This window comes from Spinacia oleracea, chromosome 1 (genome assembly GCF_020520425.1).
Source record: "Spinacia oleracea cultivar Varoflay chromosome 1, BTI_SOV_V1, whole genome shotgun sequence".
NCBI classification, from domain to species: Eukaryota; Viridiplantae; Streptophyta; class Magnoliopsida; order Caryophyllales; family Amaranthaceae; genus Spinacia; species Spinacia oleracea.
The window spans coordinates 131,888,564-131,915,600 of NC_079487.1; the positions used below are offsets into that span (position 1 = coordinate 131,888,564).

Consider the following 27,037-nt stretch of genomic DNA (forward strand, 5'->3'; position numbering starts at 1 on the left):
TTTTAAGCATTTCATATTGTTGTATCCATTTAGAATCTATTCTATTTTTGGACATACATTTTATCCTAAAATACCCTTACATTTTTATCTAATTACCAAAATACCTAAAGATTCTACCCATATTCCCACCTTATTTTCCCCACCCATAATATTTAATTCTTTTCCCTTCCCCATATACCCACTCTCTCACCTCCTTTATCACCCATCATTATCACTCATCTCTCTTACCTTATTTCTTTATTATTTTCTCACTCCTTTATTTATTATAATGTCTTACACCCAATCATTTCTCTTACACCCAATCACGTAGGATTATTAACTTATCAAAGATAATTGTAGGATTATACATACACGTTAATGTCTAAAAAGTAGTACTACTCGTGTTGATTATGATTTGAATGTTTGTTAATTTTATAACTTTCGTTCTTATTCTCACGTACCATTTGTGTATCACTTAAATCTATTGACCATCTTTATTTATATTAAATTTCAAAATAAAAGACGTCAATCAATAAAATAAACCAATTTGACATCCGTCAAATATAAACAAACAAATGGTGGGATACAAAATTTAAACTCGCACCCGAAATCATTCAAATTTTGGTGAAACTTGATTTAATACTTCGTGTTTTCGTATAATTTGGATTACTCGGATCTTTCCCTAGAAAAAAATAAAAATAAAAATAAAAATAAAAAATGAGACTTTCCTGGAAGCGCTTGGAAGCTTCATTTGGAAACTGTATAACTCCATTCAACTAATGGCGACAAGTTCTCTACATAGGTCGAAAGCACATGCACCCATAAATTTGTATGTTTAAAAATTGTTAAAAGATAAACAAAAAATGCCAAATAATCCAAGTAATGTGGTACACCACTATCATGCATCAGTGTTACTATTGACTAATTTGGGCTAAACACCACCGACAATTAATATTATCCGTCCTTGAATTATTCATGCACTTCAACAACTTTAACATGGTTCTGTCCCAATTTCTATGTTCTATAACGGCTAAAACACTTGAAAAATGCCGTTCAATTTTATTTTTTGTTCACTCATACTTACTCTACTCCGTAGTAATTTGGTACTTAACGGGATTTTTTTCAAATTACTTCGTACGTACTACTACCTCCGTTTCAAAAACATCTTTACAGTTACTATTTGTACGGACTCCGGTGCAATGTTTGACCGTTAATATATCCAATTTCGTATGGAAAAAAATTATAAAAAATTGATATTTATAAAATACATTTAGAGATGAATCTAACAAGATATCTCATGATAATTTTTGATAGATATAATAGTGAGAATTTATGGTCAAAGTTTAGAATATTTGACACATTTTTCAAAGCGTAAAGATCTTTTTGAAACGGAGGTAGTACGTTGTAATAAATTAATGATACTGAAAGAGTTTTTCTCACATAAGATGTGTTGAATGGAGTAATCCAGTCAACACCATAACAGCTGCTTGAATAATTCGAGTGGTTCTAAACAGAAGTATCTAGGTTCATTCGACTCAATCCATAACCATCACCATCACCAATTGATATGTCATTTTGTTACACACCGATCCTATTTGGATAACTTTCTAGTTTAATGTCTTGACAAAATGGTCTAGTGGTTAAGATTGAGGGATTGTGTATAATAGATCTCAAGTTCTAAGACAAACCCCAATTTATAACTTATATTGTCCTTTTGACTCATTCGCGCAAAAAAAATAACAATTTACTTAAAATACGGAGAATCATCTTAAGAAGTACTCCATAATTTTTTATTCAAATTAAATCTATGTCGGCCCACCTTCTAAATTGCGTGTCTGGTCTGCTTCAAGTTTCTTTCAAGAGATTTCATATTAATTTGATATATAGGATACAGAGTATTAATTAATTCAAAAATATTGGATACCAAACACCAAGAACCTTTAAGATGCATTCACTAATACACTCACATAGTCACATATGGAGCTGGTAAACCTTAACACTAACCATTTACTATATATATACTTGTTTAATTGATATGTCATGTCTTGTTGACCTACTTAATTAACCATGTTGGAAATTATTGACGTATTCATGAAATTTGGCTCCATTATAAAGGTTTGTCATTAAATAAATTAAATTATTTGTTATTTTTTCTTAAATCGTGTCAGTTTTGTGTTGAGGATGTCAACAAATAACCCGACCCGTTTAATTAAATGTAACGTTTCATATTTACCCTTTTAATTAAGCTTGTTAGCAAACTCTTGACACTAATCTGCCTTTTTATATCCGGTTCACGTTGTGTTTCATGTCCGCTATACTCACGTACCCCTTTACATGTGACTATGTGAGAGGAAAATAGGAAAGGATCACCTAATGTATATTAAAAACACCTTTTAGTACACCGATTAGGTATGCCGTATTGCGTTACTTCCCCGAAACAGAGCACGATTTTAAGTTTGCTTCCTCGAATTGTCAAGAAGAAAGGGGAAAAGGAAAAAAAGACTTTGGCTTCGTGAATATAAATGCGCAACACGGCATGAACTTTTTCCACTAGCAAGTCATACAAACATTCATATCACCAAAAACCAAGTATTTCTCTCAAAAAACTTGAAAAATAAAATGAAGATTTCAATGGCAACTCTTCTTATTTCCTTAATCATATGCTCTACTTTGCTCGTTATCACTAATGCTGATCTCTCCGTTATGCCACCTCAGCCTTCTGCTGCCTCAGCCACAACCTCCGGTAAACATCTTTCTTTCCTTTTACCATACGAGTATTTTAACCAGTAAGGTTTTAGCCTAGTGGTTAAAACTGATAACATCCTGTAAAAGAAACATATTTTAGGAAAATTGTTTCATATTTTACATTTTCAAAAGGTCTTGCGCGCACAAGGTGTACAATAAATTTATTGTACACCAAGATAACTTTTATGCAGTTTTTTGTAACTTTAACCTATTTTTCTGTAACTTTTATATTATAAAATTAAAAAGTTGATAGATAAACATTTTAAATGGTTAAATGATTAATTTATACATTATTAGTGATTTTGAAAAAATAATTTTTATTCAAATGAAAAATTTATCATTAAAAAATAGATAACTTATACATATATAAATGTAACTTTTAAGCATTTTGATTCAACTTTTACTCCGGTATACAATATTTATTGTAAACCCATTATAAATAAGAATTTGTGTTACATTTTTACATCCAAGTATAAGTTATCATGTCACAATGTTTGAGGTTGTTCCCAAAAAAAGAAAAATGGAGTCACATACTTGGAAAAAGTCGTTACTGTCCCGTTATAAATTATTGTAAGTTCGTCTCATTAATGTATTGCGCGTGTTAGCACTTGGAATTTATGTTTCTCACAAATGATTTCATGGCAATATTTGGTTTGTGCAGGATTTTGTAACAACAAATGCGGTGTAAGGTGCGCCCTAAAGGGGATAAACTCAAGGTGTATGAAATATTGTTTGATGTGTTGTGGGAAGTGCAGCTGTGTTCCTTCTGGGACTTCCGGGAATTTGAATGAGTGCCCTTGTTATAGGGACATGAAGGCACCAAATGGCAGGCCTAAGTGCCCTTAAAATCAATCATCACTTTTAATTAATAATTAATTATGTATCCCAACTTTTCTCATATTTAATCGATCAATTAATCTTTGTTGCTATAAATGAGAATGATGTACTTCGTATAACATGTATTATCATATGGATCATTAGATCTTTATGTGTTAGATTTTAATTGATTGAAATATGCTTTATCTAAATAAAGATATGATTTTGTAATAGTTGGTCCAAGGAGAATTTGACCATATTATATATAGACCCTTAGTATTAATCACTAAGTTAATATCTTAGTAAAACTTTAACTTGAAATTAATATTTTTTTTAATTGGATTTGATTTACGGTAGAAAATACCGTAATTAATGGTCAAAAATATGTACTAAAAAAATACATAAATCCTCTAAAATACGAGGGTTGTGACCATCGAAACATATTCAAATAGAAAAGTTGGTCTTTCAACTTGATAAGTTGGCCTTGTGTGCAAATCCTTCAAAATAATACCACATTTGCATCCAATTTTTTCACTTGGCAATCTGTCTTAATCAAAATGTTCCTGGACATACCTGCTGCACTCTTCAGCCCTTCCCAGATCGCTATACATTCAGCCTGTAGGCCAAAGTGGCACAAACTCTCATAGACCTTCGAATGTGTCTTTCCGTCGACCTCTCCCTTGCGTGGTTATCCCTCGTCTAATTCCTCGGTGATTTATCTTGGTTTTGCGCTAAGAAACCGCGTTAAAATGCAAAGGTGAAGAATATCGAACGATGGATAATTTTGGGCCAATACTGGACCAATTGAGATTAGTCTAACACGTTGACGTTGTCACCCCAAGCCCTAAAATATAAGGACTACCGCAATCAGAAAGAAGAGAAGGCCAGAAAGAAATTGTATGTTGACTTGTACAAAGTAACAAAACTATAAAAATAACTACGTGGGCTTAAATTTATTGTATTGGGCCTATGTTTATATCTACTGTTTAATTTAATAATCAGATTAGAATAGAGGGCGCAAATTAACACCAACGTTGATGCCTTTTTGAACGGGATCACAACATTGGTCCACGTTCACTTTGTGGACACCTTGCAAAACTATTAGGTTATGTGTTCACCTTATTTTCACTTTTTTTAAAAAAAATAAAAAATAAAATCAGATAATATCAAATAAGTTCAAATAAGGTGATTATAACACACTCTTACCCTTCCAAATAATAGCATTAAGCAGGTGCTATCAAACTCGATACCACAGAAGAATATAAAACTCGATTTTAATATAAAGAAAAAGGTCGTGGAAAACAATACCCATTTGGAGTCCTTTGTCCGAGGGTCACTCCTAAGAAAACACTACAAAGAACTGAAAGTAGGGGCGAACTATTACAAGTATTTATATACATTCTACTGCTAATAAGGTGGCCGACATTCGCTATCCAACTTGCTTCTCTATTCGCCTATCTACAAATATGATTGATGTCAACTATCTACCAAATCCCACCCAAACAACAATTAATATCGAAGGGTTTTAATCATTTCCACCTCTTTTCCTTTGTTGGTCTCATTCCTTTTACCCCATGTGAACCAAACTCCCCCTAAGTGTAATGAATAAATCATGTTGGTTGTGCCATTGTGGCCCAATTTTTTTTTTTTTTGCAAATGAGCTAGAAGGGCGATATAAATTTCAAATATGAGACCTATTGCTCATAAACCCTTTATCTTAACCATTATACCAAGACTTCGTGGTAGTCTAACTTAATTTTATTGTTAGAGCTCGACGTCTATTTACTCCCTCAGTCCCTAATTGTTTGTCTCATGCAATAACAATGCTTTATTAAATTTTTGTTGCGTAAAATTGAGAAGAGATAAAAGTGGTAGGCCGAATGTAATTTAGGTTAGAGTAAAGTTGTGGTCCGTGAACTTTTATAATTATACTCCCTCCGTTTCGAAATAAAGGGAACAATTTACCTTTTTACGCTTGCCAATGTAATTGTTTGAACATTAATATATTTAATTTTGTATTCGTAAAAATTGTAAAAAATTGATATTCTGAAAATACATATCGAGACAAATCAAACAATCCTACACCACTATATTTTTCATTGTTCATAAATCATAAATGATAGTCAAATTTAAATTTGTAAATAGTGTCAAAAGTCAAAGTGTCTCCATTATTTCAAAATGGAGTGAATATCATAATAGGACAATCTTTTAAAAACGACATAAAATATCAAATGAGACAAATAAAAAAGGACAGAAGGACTAGTTTGATATGTTTACCTATTCTCAATTCCACTCAGTTTTTAATTTTTTAACAAAACTCTCTATTTCTCCAAAAGTAAATATTTTCACAAGAGGGCGCACCGTATCGTCAAATCCAAATTGATTCCATACTCAACAAACAGGGAGTTGGGGTGGCCACAGCAATTTGCCTATTATGTTGGGTTCCTTAAAATGTGGGGTTAATTGCCCACTTGCCACACTCATCACCTTCCTAAATTACCTTTAACTGTCCACATAATTAGCTGTAATCATAAAAGTATATCACTCCCAAAACCCCCAATTTGAACAAAACAAACCAATTTTTTTTGGTACAAAATCGTCTTCTATTTTCCTATCATGGAAATACAGATTTCTTCACCTCATTCACTTCCTCCTTTTTGGGTAGTTGGGATTTACTTCTATTTTATCTACTCTTTTGTTTCTATCATTTTTTACTAGTTCTATTTCAAGTGTTACTCAACAAAAAGAAAAACCCCAAAAGTTCATAAAAGGTAGTCCATTTTTACTCTGATTTATTCAAAAATTTCATGGAAAACTTTAGGAATTTGAACTAATCCTGTTTCTTTTGCAGAGAACATGAAGGAATCCCCTGTTTTTCCTGGGTTCGAGACGGCCAAGAACGACAACTGCAACAATGGATTTGATTTCCAGACAGATTTCACACAGGTCAGGAAAAAAATTCAATTCAATTCAAATCGATTCTCCTAAATGCATTGTCTGAATTTTAAAATCTCATTTTTGGTTGTGTTTATCCGATCAGTTCTTGGTAGAGGCGAGGAAATTTGCTAATGAGAAGAAGATGCAACCAGTAATAGAACAACAAAGTAGTACAAAAAAAGTGGGAGCAAATCAAGAAAAAAAGGGAAAGAAGAAATCATGGAAAACTGCATTGTTTTCATTTTGGAGATCATCATCATCAGAAAAGAAGGCTAAACAACAGCCTAATGAAAAATCGTGTCCTAAGAGACGCGGCCATGTTTCGGGCCCGGTGTACGGCGTTGTAGGAGCTGCAACCACCATCGGCGGCGGGCAGTGGCAGCGGCTAGCGGTGTCAGGGCCAATGAGTAGTCAATTTCATCAGAAGAAGATGAAGGGATATGAGGATGGAATAGGAATAGCATATGTTAGCCTTGAAAGGCTTAATCAACCTGAATATGATTCCAAAACTTATGGTCCTGTTTACTTAGTTTCTTAACTAACTTTTTGTGTCAACTGTCAACTAGGTTTATTTTGTTAGGATAATAATAAGTACTACTTCACTGGGTCAATTTTGATAACTATTGATGTAACTAGGGGTGTTAATGAGCCGAGCCTGCTCGTGAACTATTCGATACTCGGCTCGCTAAAGCTCGGTCAAAGTTCGGCTCGGGCGGGCTCGACTCGAGCTCGGGTTCGGCTCGAGATCTTAACAAGCCAAGCCTGAGCTATCCTAAGCTCGGCTCGAAAGCTCGTGAGCAAGCTCGAGCTTTAATAATACTGTAATTTTTACTACTTAAGACTATCCCACAATGGTTATTGCAAAAGAATGAAAGAATGAGATGCATATAAATTAAACTCATATTGCAATAATCATACTTTATATGGGCCATTTGGTTTGTCAAGCTGAGGTGTTTCTCTTTGAAGCATTTCGTCAAGGTCTTGATGAGGAAATGGAAAGGGGTGCGAATGTAAAGTGACTAAAGGACTGGCCCCCAAATATGAGGATCTAAGAGTTCTTGATACACCAATTGCTGAAAATTCCTTCAGGGGAACGACCATTGGAGCTGCCATGACTGGTCTAAGGCCTATTATAGAACTATAGAAGGAATGAACATGGGATTTATTTGTTGGCAATATGGCATTCAACCAAATCTCAAACAATTGTGCACGTTGCATTACACTTTTGGAGGACAATTTAAAATAGAGAATCACATTTGTTAATGGCAGTAGTTGAGACTTTATTACTGACAAAGTTTCATTGTCCCATATCGGCAAAAGCAAATAAGTAGCCAACTAGAATCACTTATAAAACTAAATGACTATTAGGCTGTTTGGATATGGCATCAAATAATACCATTTATTGGGCCCTATAAAGTCTAATATTTTGTGTCTATTTTGGGCTTAGCTTATTTTGAATTGGGCTACAGTTATTCCTATGCTTGAACAAAGCACGAGCCGAATCGAGCTTGGTTTCGAGCCCGAGCTCGAGCCGAACCGAGCCTAGGTTCGAGCCCGAGCTCGAGCTCAGTTTTCAAGGCTCGTCGAGCTTCGAGCTCGAGTCGAGCCTAAGGTTAGAAGTTTCGAGCTCGAGCCGAGCTTGCCTAAGTTCGGTCTCGGCTCGGCTCGTTAACACCCCTAGATGTAACTTGTAAGATTTTGGATTTCGCAGATAGGGATTTCAGATGAATGGTTGAGATTATAATGTTACCATGATTCTCTTATTAAGATTATAACTTCGTATTTGACTATTTGAATTTATCCACTAGTTTTCGCCCTCTAATATCGCTCTGTATTGTTCTCGTCTCTAATTAGACTATATGAATTTATCCACTAGTTTTCGCCCTCTAGTATCGCTTAAAGATGGTCGTGGGCTGGGTCGGGTCGGGCTTTAGGCCGAGCCCATGGGTCGTGGGCCTAACCGGGTCGGTCCACGCCATGCCCGCGTTGTTTCGTGCCGTGCCAGGTCGGGGCGAAAAGTTAAAAACATGACCTAGGCCAGGCCCAAGTCCATGTACTTTCGTGTCGGGCCGGACCGTCGTGTCTAAGGCTAATTTTACTAAAGTTAGTGTGCTTTGTCGTGTCGTGCATTGTCATGCTTTTTTCAAAAAATTAAGGCCCAGACCCGGCCCACGACTTCGCGCTCGTGCCGGGCCGGGCTTTTTCCGTGCCGGGTCGAGTTGGGCTCTGGGCCTTAATTACTCGTATACTCTAAATCGCTCTGTATTGTTCTGGTCTGTATTTTTTTCCTTTTCAATCACTAGACGTGCTTATTCGTATATTATCATGTATGGATTATCATAATAAGTTCTTTAATATAGGTTGTTTATCATGTGTGGATTAAGACAAGTACTCTTGTTACTACAAAAGTACTAAGGCATTTAATGGTATGCATCAGATATGATGGCAATAGGCAGCATGTCACATGGTTTTGTAAGACTGTATAATGTATATGAAGAAAAACTCCCGTGCACGGCAAACAACGTCGGCTATGGAAATTGCTAATGACTACTTATATTAGTCGACTACCACAAATACAGAGTATATGAGTAATTAAGGTTTATCATATTGTGCTGAGTAGAATTTATTAAAAAGAGAAGTTTTATTACTAAAAAAGTAATACTCCGTAATTTTTAAGAATTATCGGGGTAACTTTACATCCGTCTTACAATATTTATTGTACACTTGGTGTAATTCAGAATTTGTGTAGTACTCGCTTGCTAGTACTTTGCTAGGACATTTCTCTAGAGAGTTTTAAGTTCTCAACTAGCGTATCTGAGGTGAGTGATAGCCGATAGGTGCTCAAAATTGGCAAGGAGCCTGATACTGAGATAAATAGGGAAATGAGTCATAGAGAAGAGGTACGGTGTAAGAAAAATACTTCGTAGTTATGAAATGCAGTATTTAATTTGTAGAAAATGATACGAAATACAAAAAGTAAAAGAATTTGCATCGTTTGTTTACATAATTTCTTAGCTTCATTTTCATAGTCTATGTGGAAATGTGGATGATTACAACACCAAAAGAGACAACTTAATTGGATTACAAAACTATAAACACATAATTATAATCAAATGCATTATGTAATGCTGATGTAACATCTAGACTCCCACAAGCAAAGCCAACTTATTATAGTTTAAGGTAAAGACTTTAGACTCCTTTTCTTTTCAACATTTTTTATATAAAAAAGGTCCAATAATTTGGGAGGATGCATGTTTTTTGATAAAGACTGACATTTTATTGATCTTATCAGCTCCAACGGTAACAATCTTCGTCCATCATAATCATTAATCACCTGGTCTATTTTGATACTTTTGTGTAGGCCTTTGCGATGGGGCGGGTCTCGGTCGGATCCGGATCAGAAATTAAACAGGCTAGATCGGATCAAGATAACTCTTAAAAGGGATGGACTGGACAAGCCCATTTATCATGACCCGACACAATCCATTTATTGATTTCTATAGCTCAAAACAGAATCCAATCCAAATAGTGAAAGATACTAAAAGATTAATGCTTTGAATTTGGCATTCGGTTACGCACACTAGCATGCTCAATCTTGAGGTGCAAGAAGATGATGGTTCTTATTCCCCACTAATACTGAAAGATTAGTAAGATTACAAGTTGCGTGTGAGTCGATTTCTCGTTAATTAAGTTTAAAATTGAATATCTCCATTTCACATACGTAAGTTGTACGTAGTACGGAGTATAATTTTAATGGACTACTCTTCTATAATAGTTTTAACAATAAAAGGTTGACCCAAGATTCTCAAAGTCTTTAAGATAGATTGAAGAAAATTGATACTTGTATAACATAATTTCAAATATTTCTAGAAAATGGTTCTTATTCCCAAAATTTTTTTTTTTTTTTTTTTTTTTGCAATTCAAGGTTAATATAGTTAGCGTACTTAGTTTTCACAGGAAAAAAAAAACTGTAAATAAATTAACTGTTATCACGTAGTAAGTCATTATAATACTCTATTCGCATTATGCAATAAAAGAATGGATAATTGAATATATCTTTAAAACTTAGGCACTTCACTACTTCAATATATTCCATAACAAATGCTCAAATATATGATTACACTTACAAACGAAGAATATGAGAAGAAAATATGGAATTTTTAAGAGACCTAGTTATAGACTTTTGCTTGTACAAATTATGTTACCGGGCAAGAATTTTCCCGGTAACATCATACGAAATATGTACTCCGTAGTACTCTGTATAACTAATCGAAAGAATGAACTAATGAAGCTATGAGGGCGTGGGATTTTTCATCATTATGTAAGCAAACCACCAATCACCCCCTTATACAAAATTTGTTAAATTAAATTGGTAAAATCTATACACATTATCAAACCTTAATTAATCAAACAAACTTGTTCAATCAATTGTGGTTTAGCTAGACTTGTTGACCAGGTGCCACCCTCATACCCATACTCAACAACCTCCTCAATGATCTCAACCTCGACATCACCGGAGTTTTCGCTTCCTCCACCCGTTGTGGCGGCGAGGACGAGCACTCCTCACAGAACTGATCACGACTTGGTATATCAATCACCATATCATCACCTCTTACCCTACTAACACCAGAAGAAGATGCCGATGAAGAGGCGGAAGCCGCCGCCGCAGCAGCAGCTTGACCGAAGGTGCTAACTCGAGTTTCATTACCCCAAAACAGAACATTTGTAGGAAGAACTGGTGCATCAATTCCCATTGGAGAAGCATAATCAGACCCATCATCAGAATCCGAATTCGAATCCGATGAATAAGAACCATCATCTCCTTGCACTTCAACATTATTGCTGTTACCATTATCAGTACTACTACTAGTAGAAATCACAGAATCCCTACAAAGAGGACACGTGGAGTGAGATTGAAACCACATGTCAATACATTCAACATGAAACCCGTGATTACATTTAGGCAAAAGTCTAGCTTTCTCCCCTTCTGACATTTCACTCAAACAAACCGCACATTCTAACCCATCCTTGAAATCCTTAGGATCATAAACCACAACAGGTAATGACTGCAAAGAGACCGGGTCTAAACCTCGGCGATGCGTATGCGATGCCCCACGGCGTTGGTTAGCCAATTGACGACGCCATGATACAATGTTAGGGTCCTCAATATCAGGTGATGAAAAACATTTGACATACAAATGAAGGAAGAAACAAAAGGCTAATATGAAAAACAGGATTACTAGAGCAACTACCATGATTTGAGTGGAGATATTTATTGCATTTGAAGTTGCTTCGTTCATTGGTGGTGGTGGCACGAAATTCATATAATCATCTCCCATTTTTTGCACTTTTTTGTTGTTGTTTGTATTGATTCAAGCGAAAGAAACAATGTTTACGTAAATTAAGATAAACCCAGATGAGGAATTTAACAGAAGAGCAAAACCCAGAAAGGAATTCTTGAATTTCAGAAGCAAAACACAGATTGAAAATATTGTGAGAGATAAATGTTTGAGGTACAAAAGAGAACAAGAATTTTGGGGTTTTAAATGTGTTGAGAAGTGAGAACTCCGAATTGGACGTACGTATTTGTGTCAACTGCGAAAAGTTTGGAAATTTCCAAATAAAAAAGTACTTGAATTTTCCAAGAGAGAGGAAAGTGAGTAGTAATTAGGCTGAGTTTTGAAAATGGGATTATATCATGTATGATGTATGGCTCTGTTTTTGTGAAAAGGTCAAGTAAACTGAATTTTGGTGGGCAACTTTGAAGGTGGAATGGAATTGGTCTTGTAGTTTGACTAGAAAATAAGTGTGAGGGAGAAATTAATTGACATTTTGATTAAAAAAAAAGGTAAAATGGGAGAGTAAAGTGAGAAGGTGTTCTATATTGAAATGTCAACAAGAATAATCAAATGAAAGGGTAAGTAAGATTGATTTAAATAACCAAATGGAGAACAATATAATCTCAAATTCTAGATAATGTGAGTCATTTTGAGTCAATTTTGAAGCCATTTTTATTTTTTAACATAGTGACATGTGATAGTAAAATTGGGCAGCATGTACACAAATCTTGTTATTTAGAGAGTGAATCAAGAAGAATATCAATTAACATATTTAGCTTATGAAGATAATGAAGATACTATTCACCTTACCAAATCAATCAAGATTGCTCAATATTTGTTCATATTAGATACATGACTAATTCGTGTAAATACATGCATTCATCCCCTCTTGTAGTTCTTTCATTAATTATTCAGTAACAATACCTTATTAGTCATGATCCCCGCATTTAATTTCACCTAGCAGTATCGACATCAAAGCTAGAGCAATATTTAGATTGAGTTTGTCTTTAATCCCTTTTTATTAACTTTGTTAGTAATACATTTTTCTATGCTTTTGATCTAATCATCGGGTTTATAAATTTTGTGCTTTGTGTAAACCTAACAAATTATGTGGATCTTTCCACACACTCATTAGTATACTGTGGAGAAGTTGATTATGAGAAGTGCCGGAGCCACGTAGGTGCAAGGGGGTCCACCGACCCCCAAAGAAAAGTTGGAAAAAAAAACTATAGCTGAGAGCTAAGAGACGTGTTACTATATAGAACCGGTCTAACTAGTCTCTTAGAGTTTTGAATAACCATGGGAGATTATCCTAAGTAACCAGTCTTTAGAAACGACTGGTCTCTTAGAGTTTTGAATTTAAACATTGGATAGGTGATGTAACATATGATTTTTTTTACAGTTTATTATGGATAAGAGGATCAGTTATAAGAATATAAATATTTAGAGATTAAAAATCAAACTTAAATCTCAAAAAGAAAAAATGACAATTAGGACAGGAGAAAGTTATAAGTCGCCACAAAGAATAAAGAGGAAAATCTTAGCATATTTAGCCGTCTTTGATCATGGCCGCCAATTTGATGAGTTGCGTTTTGTTATTTGGTACGTTTTCTAGATTATACATATTCCTCAATTATCCTAATGTAAGTGGAGTTAGTTGCTAATTGCTATGCTAATTAAGAATGATAATGGAGCATTTATGTACCATTATAAATTACTATAGATGTTGACATGAAACCTCTTATCTACACAATTACATACTCATTGACGGTATGACCTAGTGGTTAAAACTTAAGACTGATAGTCTGTAAATTATATTGCCTTTATAGCTCATTTTACACCAAAAACATTTGTAATTTCTATTGACTTTTATGGCTCATTTACGCCAAAACATACCCGTTAGCGGTCAAGCAATCGGAAAAAAAAAAAAAAAAAAAAAAAAAAAAAAAAAAAAAATTGACAAAAGAAATCTTAACATATTCTCCCAACATATTTTAATCAGTTACAACTTACAACAAGTAGATACATTACACTTGTGGATTATCAAAGGTACGTAAATGTATTTACCAACTTGTCAAAAAAGAATTTCGTAAACTATTTTAACTATTGGATAACTAAAAGAGAGTTGCTATTTAATTTGACCCAGTTGTGAAGATTGAGGTACAAGTAGATTTCACTACTGGCTTTTCAAGTGTAGATGTTTTTTTTTTTTTTAACTACAAGAGCAAGTCAAGTGGTAGATGTAGTAGACTAGTAGTACTACCAATTTGGAAACTAACAACTCTTAATCGAACAATACGGGTCTTCTCGATAGGTCCAAAAGATATTCCACCTTAAAATCCTAGGATAATAAGGAAAGTAGACCTTTAACCTAATTAAATGATTATCTATGACACTCATATGTACGTTAACCTGATTAAATAATTACCTGTGACACTCAACTGTGTTATTTGGAAAGACTATACTTCAACAAGCATACTCCCTCCGTCCCGGAATACTTGACCTGTTTTCCTTATCGGGCCGTCCCTTAATACTTGACCTGTTTCTAAAAATGGAAATATTCTAACAATATTATATTATTTCTCACTCCACCCCTATTAACCCACCTACCCCCTACTCCATACAAAAAATAATTAAAAATTCAACCCCTACTCTCCCCAACCCCACCTCTTAACCCACCTCCCACTAACTACATTAAAATAATACCCCACTATCAACTACTACCTATTAAATTAAATAAGTCAATTCAAGTCCCTTAAACTCTGTGCCGGTCAAATCGGGTCGAGTATTCCGGGACGGAGGGAGTATATTGTTATACTATTCCCTCCGTCCCTTAATACTCGATCTGTTTTGACCAGACATGTTTGCCAATTCACAAGTTTGACCACAAATTTCTTTAACTACATATTATTAAAACTTATAATCTACATATTATTAAAACTTATAAAAATGTTAATATTTTGAAAATAAATATTAAGATGAAGCTAACAATATATTATATACTAACATTTATTTTCATATACTAGAAATAAAATAGGGTCAAAGTAAATTATGTAAATAGTGCAAAAAGTAAAAAGAAGTCGAGTATTAACTGACGGAGGGAGTACTTGATTTTATTTTTGATGAAAACTAATTAGATTTAACGGATTTTTCATGAAATACCCCTCAATTTTCACGAAATTCACCAAATGCCCCTCAACTTTCAGAAATTCACCAAATGCCCCTCACCTTTAATATAATACCCAAACTACCCTTACTAATGACACGCCGTTAGTCCGCCGTTAGTCCGCCGTTAGCCTACTTTTCTAATTCACCAAATGCCCCTACAATGTAACTTATTTCACCAAATACCCCTATTTTAAAATATAATTCACCAAATGCCCAAATGTAAAAATTACCTTTTTAAAGCCCAACGACTAGTTTTTTGGGATTGAAAAATAGCCGTAGCTTATTGTTTTAGTCACCAAAACTTTCCAGTCACTTGAGAGTTGAGACTATGGAAGATATAAGGCTGTGTGATGATAGATACTGTGGCAATGGTATGTTACAGTTTAGAACTATTCGACCCGAGTTAATAAGTAAGCCCCTTGAGTATAAGAGGATACTCAAGGGAAGGGAATCCTCACCCCAAAATACAACTTTAAGGTTGTAAGATACAATCTCAGCAACTAGGTTAGGCCAAGTACTACTTGGTACTTTGTATATGCAAGCAATACACTTGATACAAATATATAATGCCTCAATTTACTTATTTACATTTATTATAGAGTGGCATATGAAAAGAGCGATACAATTAAGAGAATGTCTCCAAAATAAAAGACCAACCAAATGAAACTCTACTCAAAAGACTAACACCACTTAATGAGTTTGATGCGTGTTTGGTTCACGGTTATTTGAGGCCACGAAACGAAATTAAGAACATGACTTTCTTCCCGCTTATCTGCTTGGATAACAGGAATATGATACTCCATTAGTAGAGGTAATAGAGTGTAATATCAATTGGTTATCTGCAATATGGAGGCCCTTTTTTCCTTTCCTTTCCTTGAGTAGTGATTTTAACTTATATTCATGCAAAACAAGAGGTAATAGACTCATTATGTGTGGATGATGATTTGAATGATAACTCATGACACAAAATGAGATGTAACTACAACAAAACAATTTGGTGACTAAATAAACACTCAGAACAGGGTTATTTATACTAAAATAATAAACTACGGCTATTTTTCAATTCCAAAAACTTGCCGTTGGGCTTTAAAAAGGTAATTTTTACATTTGGGCATTTGGTGAATTATATTTTAAAATAGGGGTATTTGTTGAAATAAGTTACATTGTAGGGGCATTTGGTGAATTAGAAAAGTAGGCTAACAGCGGACTAACGGCGTGTCATTAGTAAGGGTAGTTTGGGTATTATATTAAAGGTGAGGGGACATTTGGTGAATTTCTGAAAGTTGAGGGGCATTTGGTGAATTTCGTGAAAATTAAGGGGTATTTCATGAAAAAGCCGTAGATTTAATGGTAGTACATTGTTTTAGACGGTTAGCCTAGGCCCTCACACCTAATAAGTAATTATATGAGCCACAACCACAAATCAATAGATCAAAAGAGCACATATTATTTCTTATGGAGAAACTTAGCTACAAGCTAGCCTACAAATACACAATTTCTTGTTAGCATGGCATGCATTCGATCTTATAGTACATGCCAAACTGAGATAATGCAAAGGAAAATACATTTGCTAGATCGAGTAAGATTAAAAAAAAAGAAAAAAAAAAGAAAAAGAAAAAAAGAAGTTGATCTATTTGGTAGAGGGAGACTTAGGATGTTGATCTTGATCGAGGTCCAGGAGTGAGTCCACAGTTTTCTCAATCTTTTTCCTCTTCTCTTCTTTATCCTTCTTACCTTTTTTTATTTCCTTCTCCAACTCCTCCACCTACAATAACAATCCCGAAATTTGATTACTTCACTCTTATACAGATCGAATTAATAGTTACATATACTATTCCGTACTGCTTATCTAATACTACTTTCTATTCTTTCGTTTCATAATCTTTACCGTTACTATTTGCGCAAATATTAGGATAAAAATAAAAATATTGGTTGAATATAAATAAAATATGGATAAAGCAAGAGAAATGCGTAAAAAGTTAGGGTTAAGAAATAAATGATTAAAGTACAAAATTGAGTGAAAAATTGTAAATATTATGGGTAAGAAGGATAAAATAAAAAAAAAATATGTCTAAAAATAAAATAAAGCAAAGTGCAAAAAATATTATGAAACGGACTAAAATGAAAAGTGTAAAGCTCATTTTTAAACGGACTAGTACATAATTAGAAAATTTTAAAATAAATCTTTAATTAATTGCTAACTTGTTAAAACATTTTATTCATTATTAGCAGCGCCGAACAAAATCTTTTATCCCACAATTTATGTGAAAATATATGAAAAAGAAAGACGTATTAAGGGAGGTGATAACATACATTATCAAGGGTATCGGTTGTAGGGAGATGAGTGCCATGAACCCCAGAACGATTGTTAGCTCTGCCCACCATTAATCTATGTTGTTGTTGTTGTTGTTGTTGTTGTTGTTGTTGTTGTTGTTGTATGCTTTTGTTCATGTTAACATTACTAATCATCACAGTATTACAGGGTTTCTTCTCTCTGAACATTAACGACAACATCATTGGTGACACAACTCTCATTCTTTTCGGATTTTTTGGCCTTCAATTTGTTTTGTTTTTTTAGTTGTTAGAATTGATTGTAGGTGAATTTGGAGCAACCTTAAATGTGGAGGCATAGAAAAGCTTGTTGTAAGACATGCATATACTCTACGTGTCTTCTTCTCTTTATTATCAACCATGTGGCTCTCTTCTACGGAGTACTACGTATGATATACTTCCTCCGTTTTTTATTACATGGCATAATTGAGTTTTTGACACTATTCGCATAATGAACACATTGGACTTCCTTTAATGATTTATACATAAGAAAAAACACAGTCGTGTGGGATCTTATTTGATTCATCTCGATACATTTTTTTTAAATATCAACTTTTCATATTTTTTCTTATCCATAATGAAGATGTTTAAAATCGTGCATTGGCAAACGTGTTTAAATAATTGTGTCATTTAAAAAAGAACAGAGAAAGTATTATCTATCTGAAAGTAATAGTCACATAAATTCTTTGAACAACAGTATCCGAGCTGTAATGACGTCATGATCGACTACGAGTGATATATAATATTTTAAAATGAGGTGCCCGTACAATTAAAGAAAAAAAAGAGGATAAATAAAAAGACTCTAAAAATCAAAGTCATGACCTTGGGCAATATACAATAACACATTAACCACTACACTAATTTTTATCTTTGTTTACCCGTTAAAAAAAAAAAAAAAAAATTATCTTTGTTTATAGAAAACAAATTATATTATATCTAAAATCTAAAGCTATCTTCCATCGCTCACCCAGTACGCCCCTTCAAACCCGCTCACGAAAAAGGTTAAACGTAATTTTCAGCATTAGACCAAAATCTCAAACACATTGCATGGGTTTGTTTAGTCTCAAATTGGAGGCGAGGCACCTATTATAAAGTGTCGCAAATTCATTCGGTTCTAGAGTACCAAACTAAATAAGTTTGTCCCAAACTGTTAATGAGGGAGCTAGACTTGAAGGTTAAAAGTCCAAGTCCTTCATAAGAGCACTTTAAGGATGAATTTATTATACTAACATGCCAAAATTCACACATTTTAGTTTAGTTAAGTTAATTTAAGTTCAATTCAGTTCAGAAGCACTCAATTTAGTTTATATATAAAATGTATACTTATTTTTTTTATTTTTTAAAAAAATGTTACATACAAATGAAATCTAAATCAACCTGAATAGCAAAAAATCAAAATTATCATAATTTACACAGATTCTTCGTCTAATTTGGCCAAAGAATCCAAATCATATACTCCGTAGTAGGTATGATTATCTCATAACAAATAAACTAATTAAATTGGACAACTAATCAGAAGTTTGAATTTGGTTTTACGATCGATATCAATATTTTTCATTAGACTAAGACCTTATCGAGGGTGAGGTTACATTTAGAACTTAGAAATGCATAATAACCATCACAGTGTCACACTCTTCTGGCATCTTGAGCAGAAATGTTAATCGATCGAAGGAGATTCCATTAGGGTCTTAATGCTTTGAATTTTGATAGGGCTGGTAAGGGTTAACTGGGATTGGCAGGAGGAGGTGCGCTTATACGAGACCATTTAGGAACTCTCATCTCGGCTCTATCGGCAAATTTTGGAAGCTGTCATGCTTTTAGAGCTGAAATTACTACTCTGGGTGAAGGTTTGAAACTTGCACGCGACCTTCAAATTAGCTAGTTAGTAGTCCAACTCGTTAATCTAACATGTGAGCAAACCTTAAAGAGTAGTGCGGTCGAATATATGAATGTGCTAACCTAGTCAACTATGATCGTTCTTTGATTAACGAGTCAAGGTATGAGGTCAAGGTGGTTCATGTTTACCGGAAAGAAACTGTGCGCCGGATTGACAGTTGCTCAACTTCAAATCATCGTGATTAATTTTTCATTAGTTGGTTTTAATTTTTGTAACTAATCCACATTAAAAAAAAAAAAAAAAAAACAGTCACCCTCTTCCTTTCTTTCTTTTCCCACCGACGAATTTCACATGATTATGCTTCGTTCTTAATTCTTCACTCCAAACCAACTCAAACTTAACTACCACACTCTCTCGCTCTTTCTCTATCCTATCTGGTGAGCAGATCTCTTCGTCTAAATATAACTTCCCACCTTAAACTTCAATCTTAAGCAATACCCGTCTTCTAACCTCCCACCAAATTTCAATTTACATTCTCTGCAATCAAATTCAGTAAACCCAGTAACAGTTTTCCATTGCTCGAGCTAATTCTGCAACTGGGTATGTTTAATTCCGCGAAAGGTCGTTGAATTTCTGTGAAAAATTGATATAAAAAAGCACCGATGAAAGAACTGGGTAGAGAGGGTGTTTCTTCAGATGATGAGGAAGGGGATCGCCGGAATTTGATCCCTCAAAACGACGCCGTCAAACCCACCTCAAATTCTCACTCCTTTTCCCCTTTTCACATTGACGACACCGGTTTCGTGTCTTCGATACGGCGGCGTTTTAAGATGAACAAGAAAAGGTACCTTTTGGTGATCTCAATTATTTTGTTAGTTGTATTTCTTTATTTTTCATTAGGTTTTCATAATTCAAGTGTTTGGGATGTTAAATTGATTAAGTCCCCTTCTGATCGAATGAGGGAATCGGAATTAAGGGCTTTGTATCTTTTGAAAGAGCAGCAATTAGGTTTAATTTCTTTGTTGAATCGTACATTGGGAACTGGATTGAATCATAGTTCAAGTATTCATGGTAATGATAATAATAATAATAATAATAATAATAATAATAATGTTTCTGGGTATTTGAATTTGAGTGAAATGCCTGTTGAGAATTCTGTTTTTGAGGACTTGAAATCTAGAATTTTTGATGGGATTATGTTGAATAAGGAAATCCAAAAGGTGTTGTTGTCAACACACAAAAATGGGAATGTTTCCGAATTGGGTGTTGGAAATGATGATTTGGTCGAGGGAGGTGTTAATATTTGTGGGAAGGTGGATCAGAAGTTATCTCAGAGGAAAACTATTGAGTGGAATCCAAGGTCGGATAAGTACTTGTTTGCTATTTGTTTGTCTGGGCAGATGTCGAACCATTTGATTTGCCTGGAGAAGCATATGTTCTTTGCAGCGCTTTTGGACCGGATTTTGGTTATTCCGAGCCATAAGGTGGATTACGAGTTTAACCGGGTGTTGGATATTGAGCATATAAATAAGTGTGTTGGGAAGAAGGCTGTTGTCACGTTTGAAGAGTTTTTGGAGGCGAAAAAGAAGGATTTACGTATTGATAGGTTCATTTGCTACTTCTCGCAGCCTGCAAAGTGTTATATTGATGAAGACCATGTGAAGAAGTTGAAATCTTTGGGGTTATCTGTTCCTAAGCTTGAGTCACCATGGGAGGAAGATGTAAAGAACCCAAAGAAAAGAACAGTCGAGGATGTCAAAACCAAGTTTAGTTCTGATGAAGGGGTTATTGCAATTGGAGATGTGTTCTTTTCTGATGTGGAAAAGGACTGGGTGATGCAGCCAGGAGGTCCGATTGCTCACAAATGCAGAACTTTGATTGAACCCAGCCGACTCATAATGATCACTGCCCAACGCTTTGTCCAAACCTTTCTAGGGAAGGACTTTGTGGCCCTTCATTTCCGGAGGCATGGCTGGTTAAAGTTTTGGTATGTTTTTTGTACCCTTTACTTCTTTTACGTCATTTTCATCAATATACAGAACACGAGGGTTATTTTTTGTTACTTGCAGAGTTATATGCCTGGTTGTTAATTACTGTATGACTAAATGTAAGTGGTTACATCTTTTATTATTGTCACTAAATCTTGTTGGATTTTCCTTCTAAATGTCTTGTTGGATTTGGATTGGTTTGGTAGGTATACCCAACACCCCTCCCTCCCTCCTCCCCGCGTAAAACAACACACACTTTTGAACTTGTGAATTGGAATGTTGACTGTATTCCACTGTGAGTCACAAGGTTAGCTTAAGAAAATTTAAGTAACAAACTCATTCCTGTATGGGATGTTCCCTTTTCTAGAACCAAAACCAAGGCAACTCCTTACTTGGATACTTGAATTAGATTGATTCTTCTTGCTGTTGTTTGTTTCCGCTATGCCAGACTGATGGTCTCCCCTGGTTTTCCTTCCACTACAGGAGATTTTCTTATTACACTATTACAGTATATTGCAAATCTTTGATTCAGAGACAACAACTGCTTTAACTTGGTCGAATACTAGATGTAACAGAAATTTATGTTGTGAAAGTTATTTGTTTCATGTTGTTTTTAATCATGGAACATAAAGAAACGCTAAAAGTAAAATCCTTAAGAAACTGTTGCGGTCTTAATTTGTTGGTTTTTACTTCTTTGGGCATGCTTGGATATGGGGTAAAGACTTAAATAACGAGACAAGTAGTTGGTGGATATGCGATTTTTGAGGGAGTAGCAAAGGAAGGGGGATGAATTAGGAATCATATGAGGTAATAATTGCCCACCACACAAGGCACCCATAGAGTGATGTACTACCCCGAAAATGCCCCTTTGCCCCTCCTCCTGCTTCAATTGCTATTACTTCCACCCAAGTTCCTTTCCCTTATTTACCCCTTATGTTTTACTACATTCCAAGCATGCCCTAAGTAGCACTTGAAGGCAAGTTGATTTTCTTAAATGTCATCTAGAAGAAAGAAAAAGTACTCGGATTTTGAATTGATGCCTGAATTCATTGATGTCCACAGAATCTGGCATTAGTTTTATTTTTTTTTGGGTGTAGAGAGAGCCACAAAGGGCAAGGCAGCAAATAATGTAGACGGGATTCGATCCCAGGTCTTGGGTACCACCCCCTCAAGACTTTACCAACTAAGCTAGTTGACATTAGTTGTGCATGCAATACACTCAGTTATCTTGTTTCAACTGGCATGTGATTTACATTTGCAACATAATCAAGTTTATTCTCTCTACTAGTTGACAATGGTCTAGTACGTCTGGTTGTATCCAATTTCCTAACATATAAAGACGGTTTTGGAATCAGAAAGCCTCTAATATTATGATCACTTGCGTTTGTAGTAATGCGAAGAATCCAAGTTGCTTTTTTTCTATTCCTCAAGCTGCAAGCTGCGTTGCACGGGTGGTAGCAAGGGCCAATACACCGGTCATATATCTATCCACAGATGCAGCTGATAGTGAAACAGGATTGCTTCAGTCTCTTGTTGTTATTGATGGTAAGACTGTACCTCTTGTTCAGCGGCCAGCTCGGAATGGAGCTGAAAAATGGGATGCTCTGCTGTATAGACATGGTCTTGCAGATGATTCCCAGGTGAGTTATGTTTACCATTAATGTCTATACCATTAGTTAAGATCTTTTTGTCTTCTTGAATTAAACCAGCTTTAAGGGCTAAAAACAATCATTAAGTTCTCTGGTTTTAAGTGGTGGTTACCAAATTTACTCTATCATCATCTGCTTGAGACTGCTTCTCTCTTACTTGCAAATTAACAGAGTTCAATACCGAGAATGGGGAGAAAATGAATAATTATGAAAATAAAATGTTTTTCTTAGTTAAGAATCTGCAAAATTTGAGAAATCACAACTTGTTCTGTTAGACTGTTACAATGCAATGATATTTTCACTTTCCAATTGGGTAAATATCTACTTCATACTACGTATATGTTAAGAAAATATTGCTGTGTGTGAATTTACAAAATTCTGCCAGAAGTGAATATCTATATCTTAGGAAAAATGATGGTTTACGTGAATTTTCAAATTTCTGCCTCGAGTTAATCTTATTTTGCATGATTTGGACAATGAAGGTGGAAGCCATGCTGGATAAAACAATATGTGCGATGTCAAGCGTGTTCATTGGAACCTCGGGATCTACTTTCACTGAAGATATACTGCGGCTAAGAAAGGGCTGGGGGACATTATCAGTTTGTGACGAGTACATTTGCCAAGGTGAAGCTCCGAATTTCATAGCAGAGGATGAATGAATTTGGAACCAGTTTGCTTAGGAGTTATTAGTTAGTACGATTAGGATGTTGGTTTTGTGAAGGCATTTAATTGCAAGTGGTATATGATAAAATAGTGTCATCTGTAAAAAAATAACACATTGAGATTTTCTTCCTAGGATTATTTTTTTTAAATCATTCCCCTGAAATCAGTATTACTCCCTCTGATTCTTTTAGTTATGTTCATTTAATTTTTTTTTTGTTACCATTATTTTGTAATAGAAGTTGTAAGTTTTGACAAGGTATTGAAATACTTGTATAATTTTACAAGTTTGAGCCGATCTCGAACCAATTTAGCCAATTTTTTTTACAGAAGAATATCCCTGTCATTCCTTCAGAGTTTTCCACAAATTTAGAATCATAGTTTATATATAGTAGAGTTGGCAAACGTTTATATATCGATAAGAGTTCATATCCATGTCCAGATTATCCACACTCAAGGCCAAACATGAATTACAAAATATACTCTAAATCGAAGAAATTATAAATTTGCACTGAAACCTTGTCAAATTGGATTATACAATAGTATAAATCTATGATAAAATCATCATTTTTTTAAAAAAACCAGAGGTGTGTTATGTACTTATGTAAAGAATTCAATATGACCTGCAATCTCCTTGCACAACAATTTGGCTTCATCTGCTAACCTAATGCTCTTGCTTATCACAAGACCAGTTTGTTTATGAACAGGTGCTGGCTTATAATAGTTAGCTGCTTCTTCCCCACCAACTAATAAAGCTTCTCTAGCAGGAATTACATTTTCCCACCAAAACTCGCGCAATATTCCATGTATGAGCTCCCAATATCCTCGTTCTCTGCATACTCTAAATATCGTGCTCCCATTAGGAGTCCAACAATAGAGATCCACCCATTCTCGGTCCATTATCTCCATTTGACCCTGTATTTGGGGCATGTAGTAGAATGGCATTTTTGACCATGGCAACGCCAATTCAGGCTTCCCTTTATTATATGGACATTTCACTTCAAGTATTCCTGCCTCATGAGTGCAACTTAGAAGACCATCTGGAGATGCACCCATCCAATCAAATCTTTGCTCGGCATGAATTGCAAATCCCATGAAACCGACATCACGTCCAGTAATGCTTTTATACCTCTCTATAGCTAGTGTTTCATTGAGAACACCCCATTCCATGGCCCGCTTTGCAGAAGCTTCCAGAATTCTGGAATCGGAAGCAAAAACCTTCTCACTCCAGAGTTCAGCTCGGCGTGTCCCCTTCCAGAACCCTAAAGCCGTACTGAAGGTGCTTGTAGTGAGCTTGTCCTTGCGTAGCGCAAACCATTCTTCAGACCGTTGTGTTGTATCAGATGGGGAGTTATTGATGATGAAAGGACTAGAAGTTGCAACAACCAATGGACTACAAGTAGAAAAGCTTCTAAACAGTTCAAAAACAATACTTCTATTTGAGGGCAGCGGAGTAGCAGCAGCAATGTGTGGGATGCTGCAGTATCTTGATAAGTAGGCATTGTTCATTGCTGGAAATCTCAGGCTAACAGTAGCAATTGCCCTGAAATTAAATTGACATACCATTTTGATGGTTTAGTTCTACTTCAAAGGTAACATGAAAAGGAGTATTGATGTATGAACATTGGTTCTGACCTCGAACCTCAGGCTCTCCACCTATAATTCAAAAATAAATTGAAAATGTTAGAGCAAAGTCCATAAACTCTCAGACATGGGTAAGGACACTTTGACACTTAATTTTGGGTTAATATCATGAAACTTTTACACAAAAATACCAAGTTGAAGACTTGGACACATACCTTATCTAGTAACGAGACCAATAACATAGGTTTTAGAGTCAGAAAATATACATGTACCTTTGAAAGCAAAGTTACTTAAGACAATAAGTTCAGTGTACAACACTTAGCGAGTGTTCATACATACGAATGCGCTGAGATCATCCATGATTCACAAGGGTCCAAATGAAATCTCCCAACATTGGTTTTTTTAGATATGAGAAATAGTTATGTTCAAGGATAGTCTATAAGGCTGCAGGACCTCAAATACCGGTCGGTCCGGTCATATACTTTCCCTAATTATATGACATCCTCAAACCCCCATTATTACATAGCAACAAATCTTTGTTCCTCATTACTTCCATACATACACAATCAAAAGCAATTTCCCTTTTGCCTGTGAAAATCCTAACACCAATTACATTTCCATACGCAGGCGGATATGAACTATCAAATCTAGTGAATTATAACACCATGGAGTCTAAATTACTTCATCTTCTCGTTGAACAATGAAATTTTAACTTCTAATATAGAAATTCATTCACTCTTCTGTTCTATCTTGTCCTAAAATGAATATCCCTTTAATAGACTCCAGGCTTGTCCCTGGGCCAAGGAAGGAGGGGGGCCCGCCCAGGGAGAAACAGACCATTTTCATAGTTTTCCAATCCTAATTTAACAAAAGCCTGCGAAATTAGGCTGAATGGTGGAAGTGGTTCAATGGTAATGAGGCCTTGTTTACCAAATACACCATCTTCTCATTAACAAAACAACCACACCATCCCCATTTCCTCAGTTCAAGCTGCAGAATTAAAATTTTAAGAAAAACCCAAATTCTTATTCAAATCAAACTCATTATACAGTATATAAGAATTGATTCAATCAAACCAAACTTAATCATGCCCTTAAATATTGTTCTTTCTACTCTGTTGCCTCCTTAAAAAAATCAAATCAACCCCCAAAACATAGAATTTCATCAAAAACAATTTGAATAAAGGATAATGTGATTTTCAACTACAATTATGAACTGGGTATAGAGTAATTAGACACAAACAACACCAAACATATAATAGCAACAATAGCAAAAGAAAAATCATAAAAAAAATAGAAAAGGGAAGCAAATATCTAAGGAAATGAAGCTATACACTGTCGTCAAATAGCAGCGGCGGAGAAGAAGAGGTCGGAAGATGCGCCGGCGACTAGGGGTGGCGATGCAACTACAAGATGGTGGTTTTGTTAAGAGGAATTTATGAGGAGGAGGAAAAGGCAATCAAAACGAGGAAGAAGATGAAGAGCAGCTGCTAGTTGGTGTTTGGAAAGAGAGAGAGAAAATTCAATTGAAAATATTTTCTTTATGAAGTTAAAGGTTAACCGCAAAATATCGTTTATGCATCAGGACGTACAATACTTATCACTTATTATGCATCTTATTTTCAAATAAATACATAGTTTAAATTAAAGAATATACGAAGTATTGTTTATATCCAAAAAACATACAGCAAATGAATTTAATAGTTCAAATCTAAATAATATATCGTTCAAATATTCTACTTGTACTTGTGCATTGAAATTATTCTCTATGTTCATTAGATGTTCAATGAGTGTTAATTAGGGTGCACAATGAGCAATGTGCACCCAGATGTATAATCCAAATTACGATTAGGCAAGCTATTCCAGACGTCTTAAATGATAAGGTGCTGAAATTTTAAGTCACTTTACATGATTAGAACATGTCAAGCACCTTAAATAGCATATAAGGTCTTGAAATTGACTTAAATTGAGATGTTACTTTGAGTAATGTTTCAATTTAAGATCA

The 27,037-nt window shown here is 34.9% G+C and overlaps 5 protein-coding genes across 6 annotated transcripts; 3 read left to right on the top strand and 2 right to left on the bottom strand.

Moving 5' to 3' along the window:
- Nucleotides 1–2,370: 2,370 nt before the first annotated feature.
- On the top strand, nt 2,371–3,882 carry LOC110787164 (peamaclein). Its single transcript, XM_021991738.2, has 2 exons — nt 2,371–2,722; nt 3,386–3,882. The coding sequence occupies exons 1-2, from the start codon at nt 2,599–2,601 to the stop codon at nt 3,568–3,570; spliced, it is 309 nt and encodes a 102-aa protein (XP_021847430.2). The 5' UTR covers nt 2,371–2,598; the 3' UTR covers nt 3,571–3,882.
- Nucleotides 3,883–5,927: 2,045 nt separating this feature from the next.
- On the top strand, nt 5,928–7,097 carry LOC110787193 (uncharacterized). Its single transcript, XM_021991769.2, has 3 exons — nt 5,928–6,311; nt 6,392–6,486; nt 6,581–7,097. The coding sequence occupies exons 2-3, from the start codon at nt 6,397–6,399 to the stop codon at nt 7,013–7,015; spliced, it is 525 nt and encodes a 174-aa protein (XP_021847461.1). The 5' UTR covers nt 5,928–6,311; nt 6,392–6,396; the 3' UTR covers nt 7,016–7,097.
- Nucleotides 7,098–10,518: 3,421 nt separating this feature from the next.
- Nucleotides 10,519–12,197, bottom strand: LOC110787163 (RING-H2 finger protein ATL3). The gene has a single exon (XM_021991737.2). The coding sequence runs from the start codon at nt 11,814–11,816 to the stop codon at nt 10,917–10,919; it is 900 nt and encodes a 299-aa protein (XP_021847429.2). The 5' UTR covers nt 11,817–12,197; the 3' UTR covers nt 10,519–10,916.
- Nucleotides 12,198–19,482: 7,285 nt separating this feature from the next.
- On the top strand, nt 19,483–23,754 carry LOC110787192 (O-fucosyltransferase 36). The gene is made up of 3 exons (XM_021991768.2): nt 19,483–21,139; nt 22,531–22,780; nt 23,272–23,754. Exons 1-3 carry the CDS (start codon nt 19,815–19,817, stop codon nt 23,446–23,448), a joined length of 1,752 nt encoding a protein of 583 aa, XP_021847460.2. The 5' UTR covers nt 19,483–19,814; the 3' UTR covers nt 23,449–23,754.
- A 175-nt stretch (nt 23,755–23,929) lies between these two features.
- On the bottom strand, nt 23,930–26,604 carry LOC110787191 (uncharacterized). 2 transcript variants are annotated; one of them, XM_021991767.2, is made up of 3 exons: nt 26,367–26,604; nt 25,085–25,105; nt 23,930–24,992 (listed from the first exon to the last, which is right to left on the bottom strand). In XM_021991767.2, the coding sequence occupies exon 3, from the start codon at nt 24,956–24,958 to the stop codon at nt 24,050–24,052; it is 909 nt and encodes a 302-aa protein (XP_021847459.1). In that variant the 5' UTR covers nt 24,959–24,992; nt 25,085–25,105; nt 26,367–26,604; the 3' UTR covers nt 23,930–24,049. The 2 variants fall into 2 exon arrangements, with proteins under 2 accessions (XP_021847459.1, XP_056685065.1); XM_056829087.1 differs by having other exon boundaries at nt 23,930–25,105.
- Between the last annotated feature and the right edge of the window lie 433 nt (nt 26,605–27,037).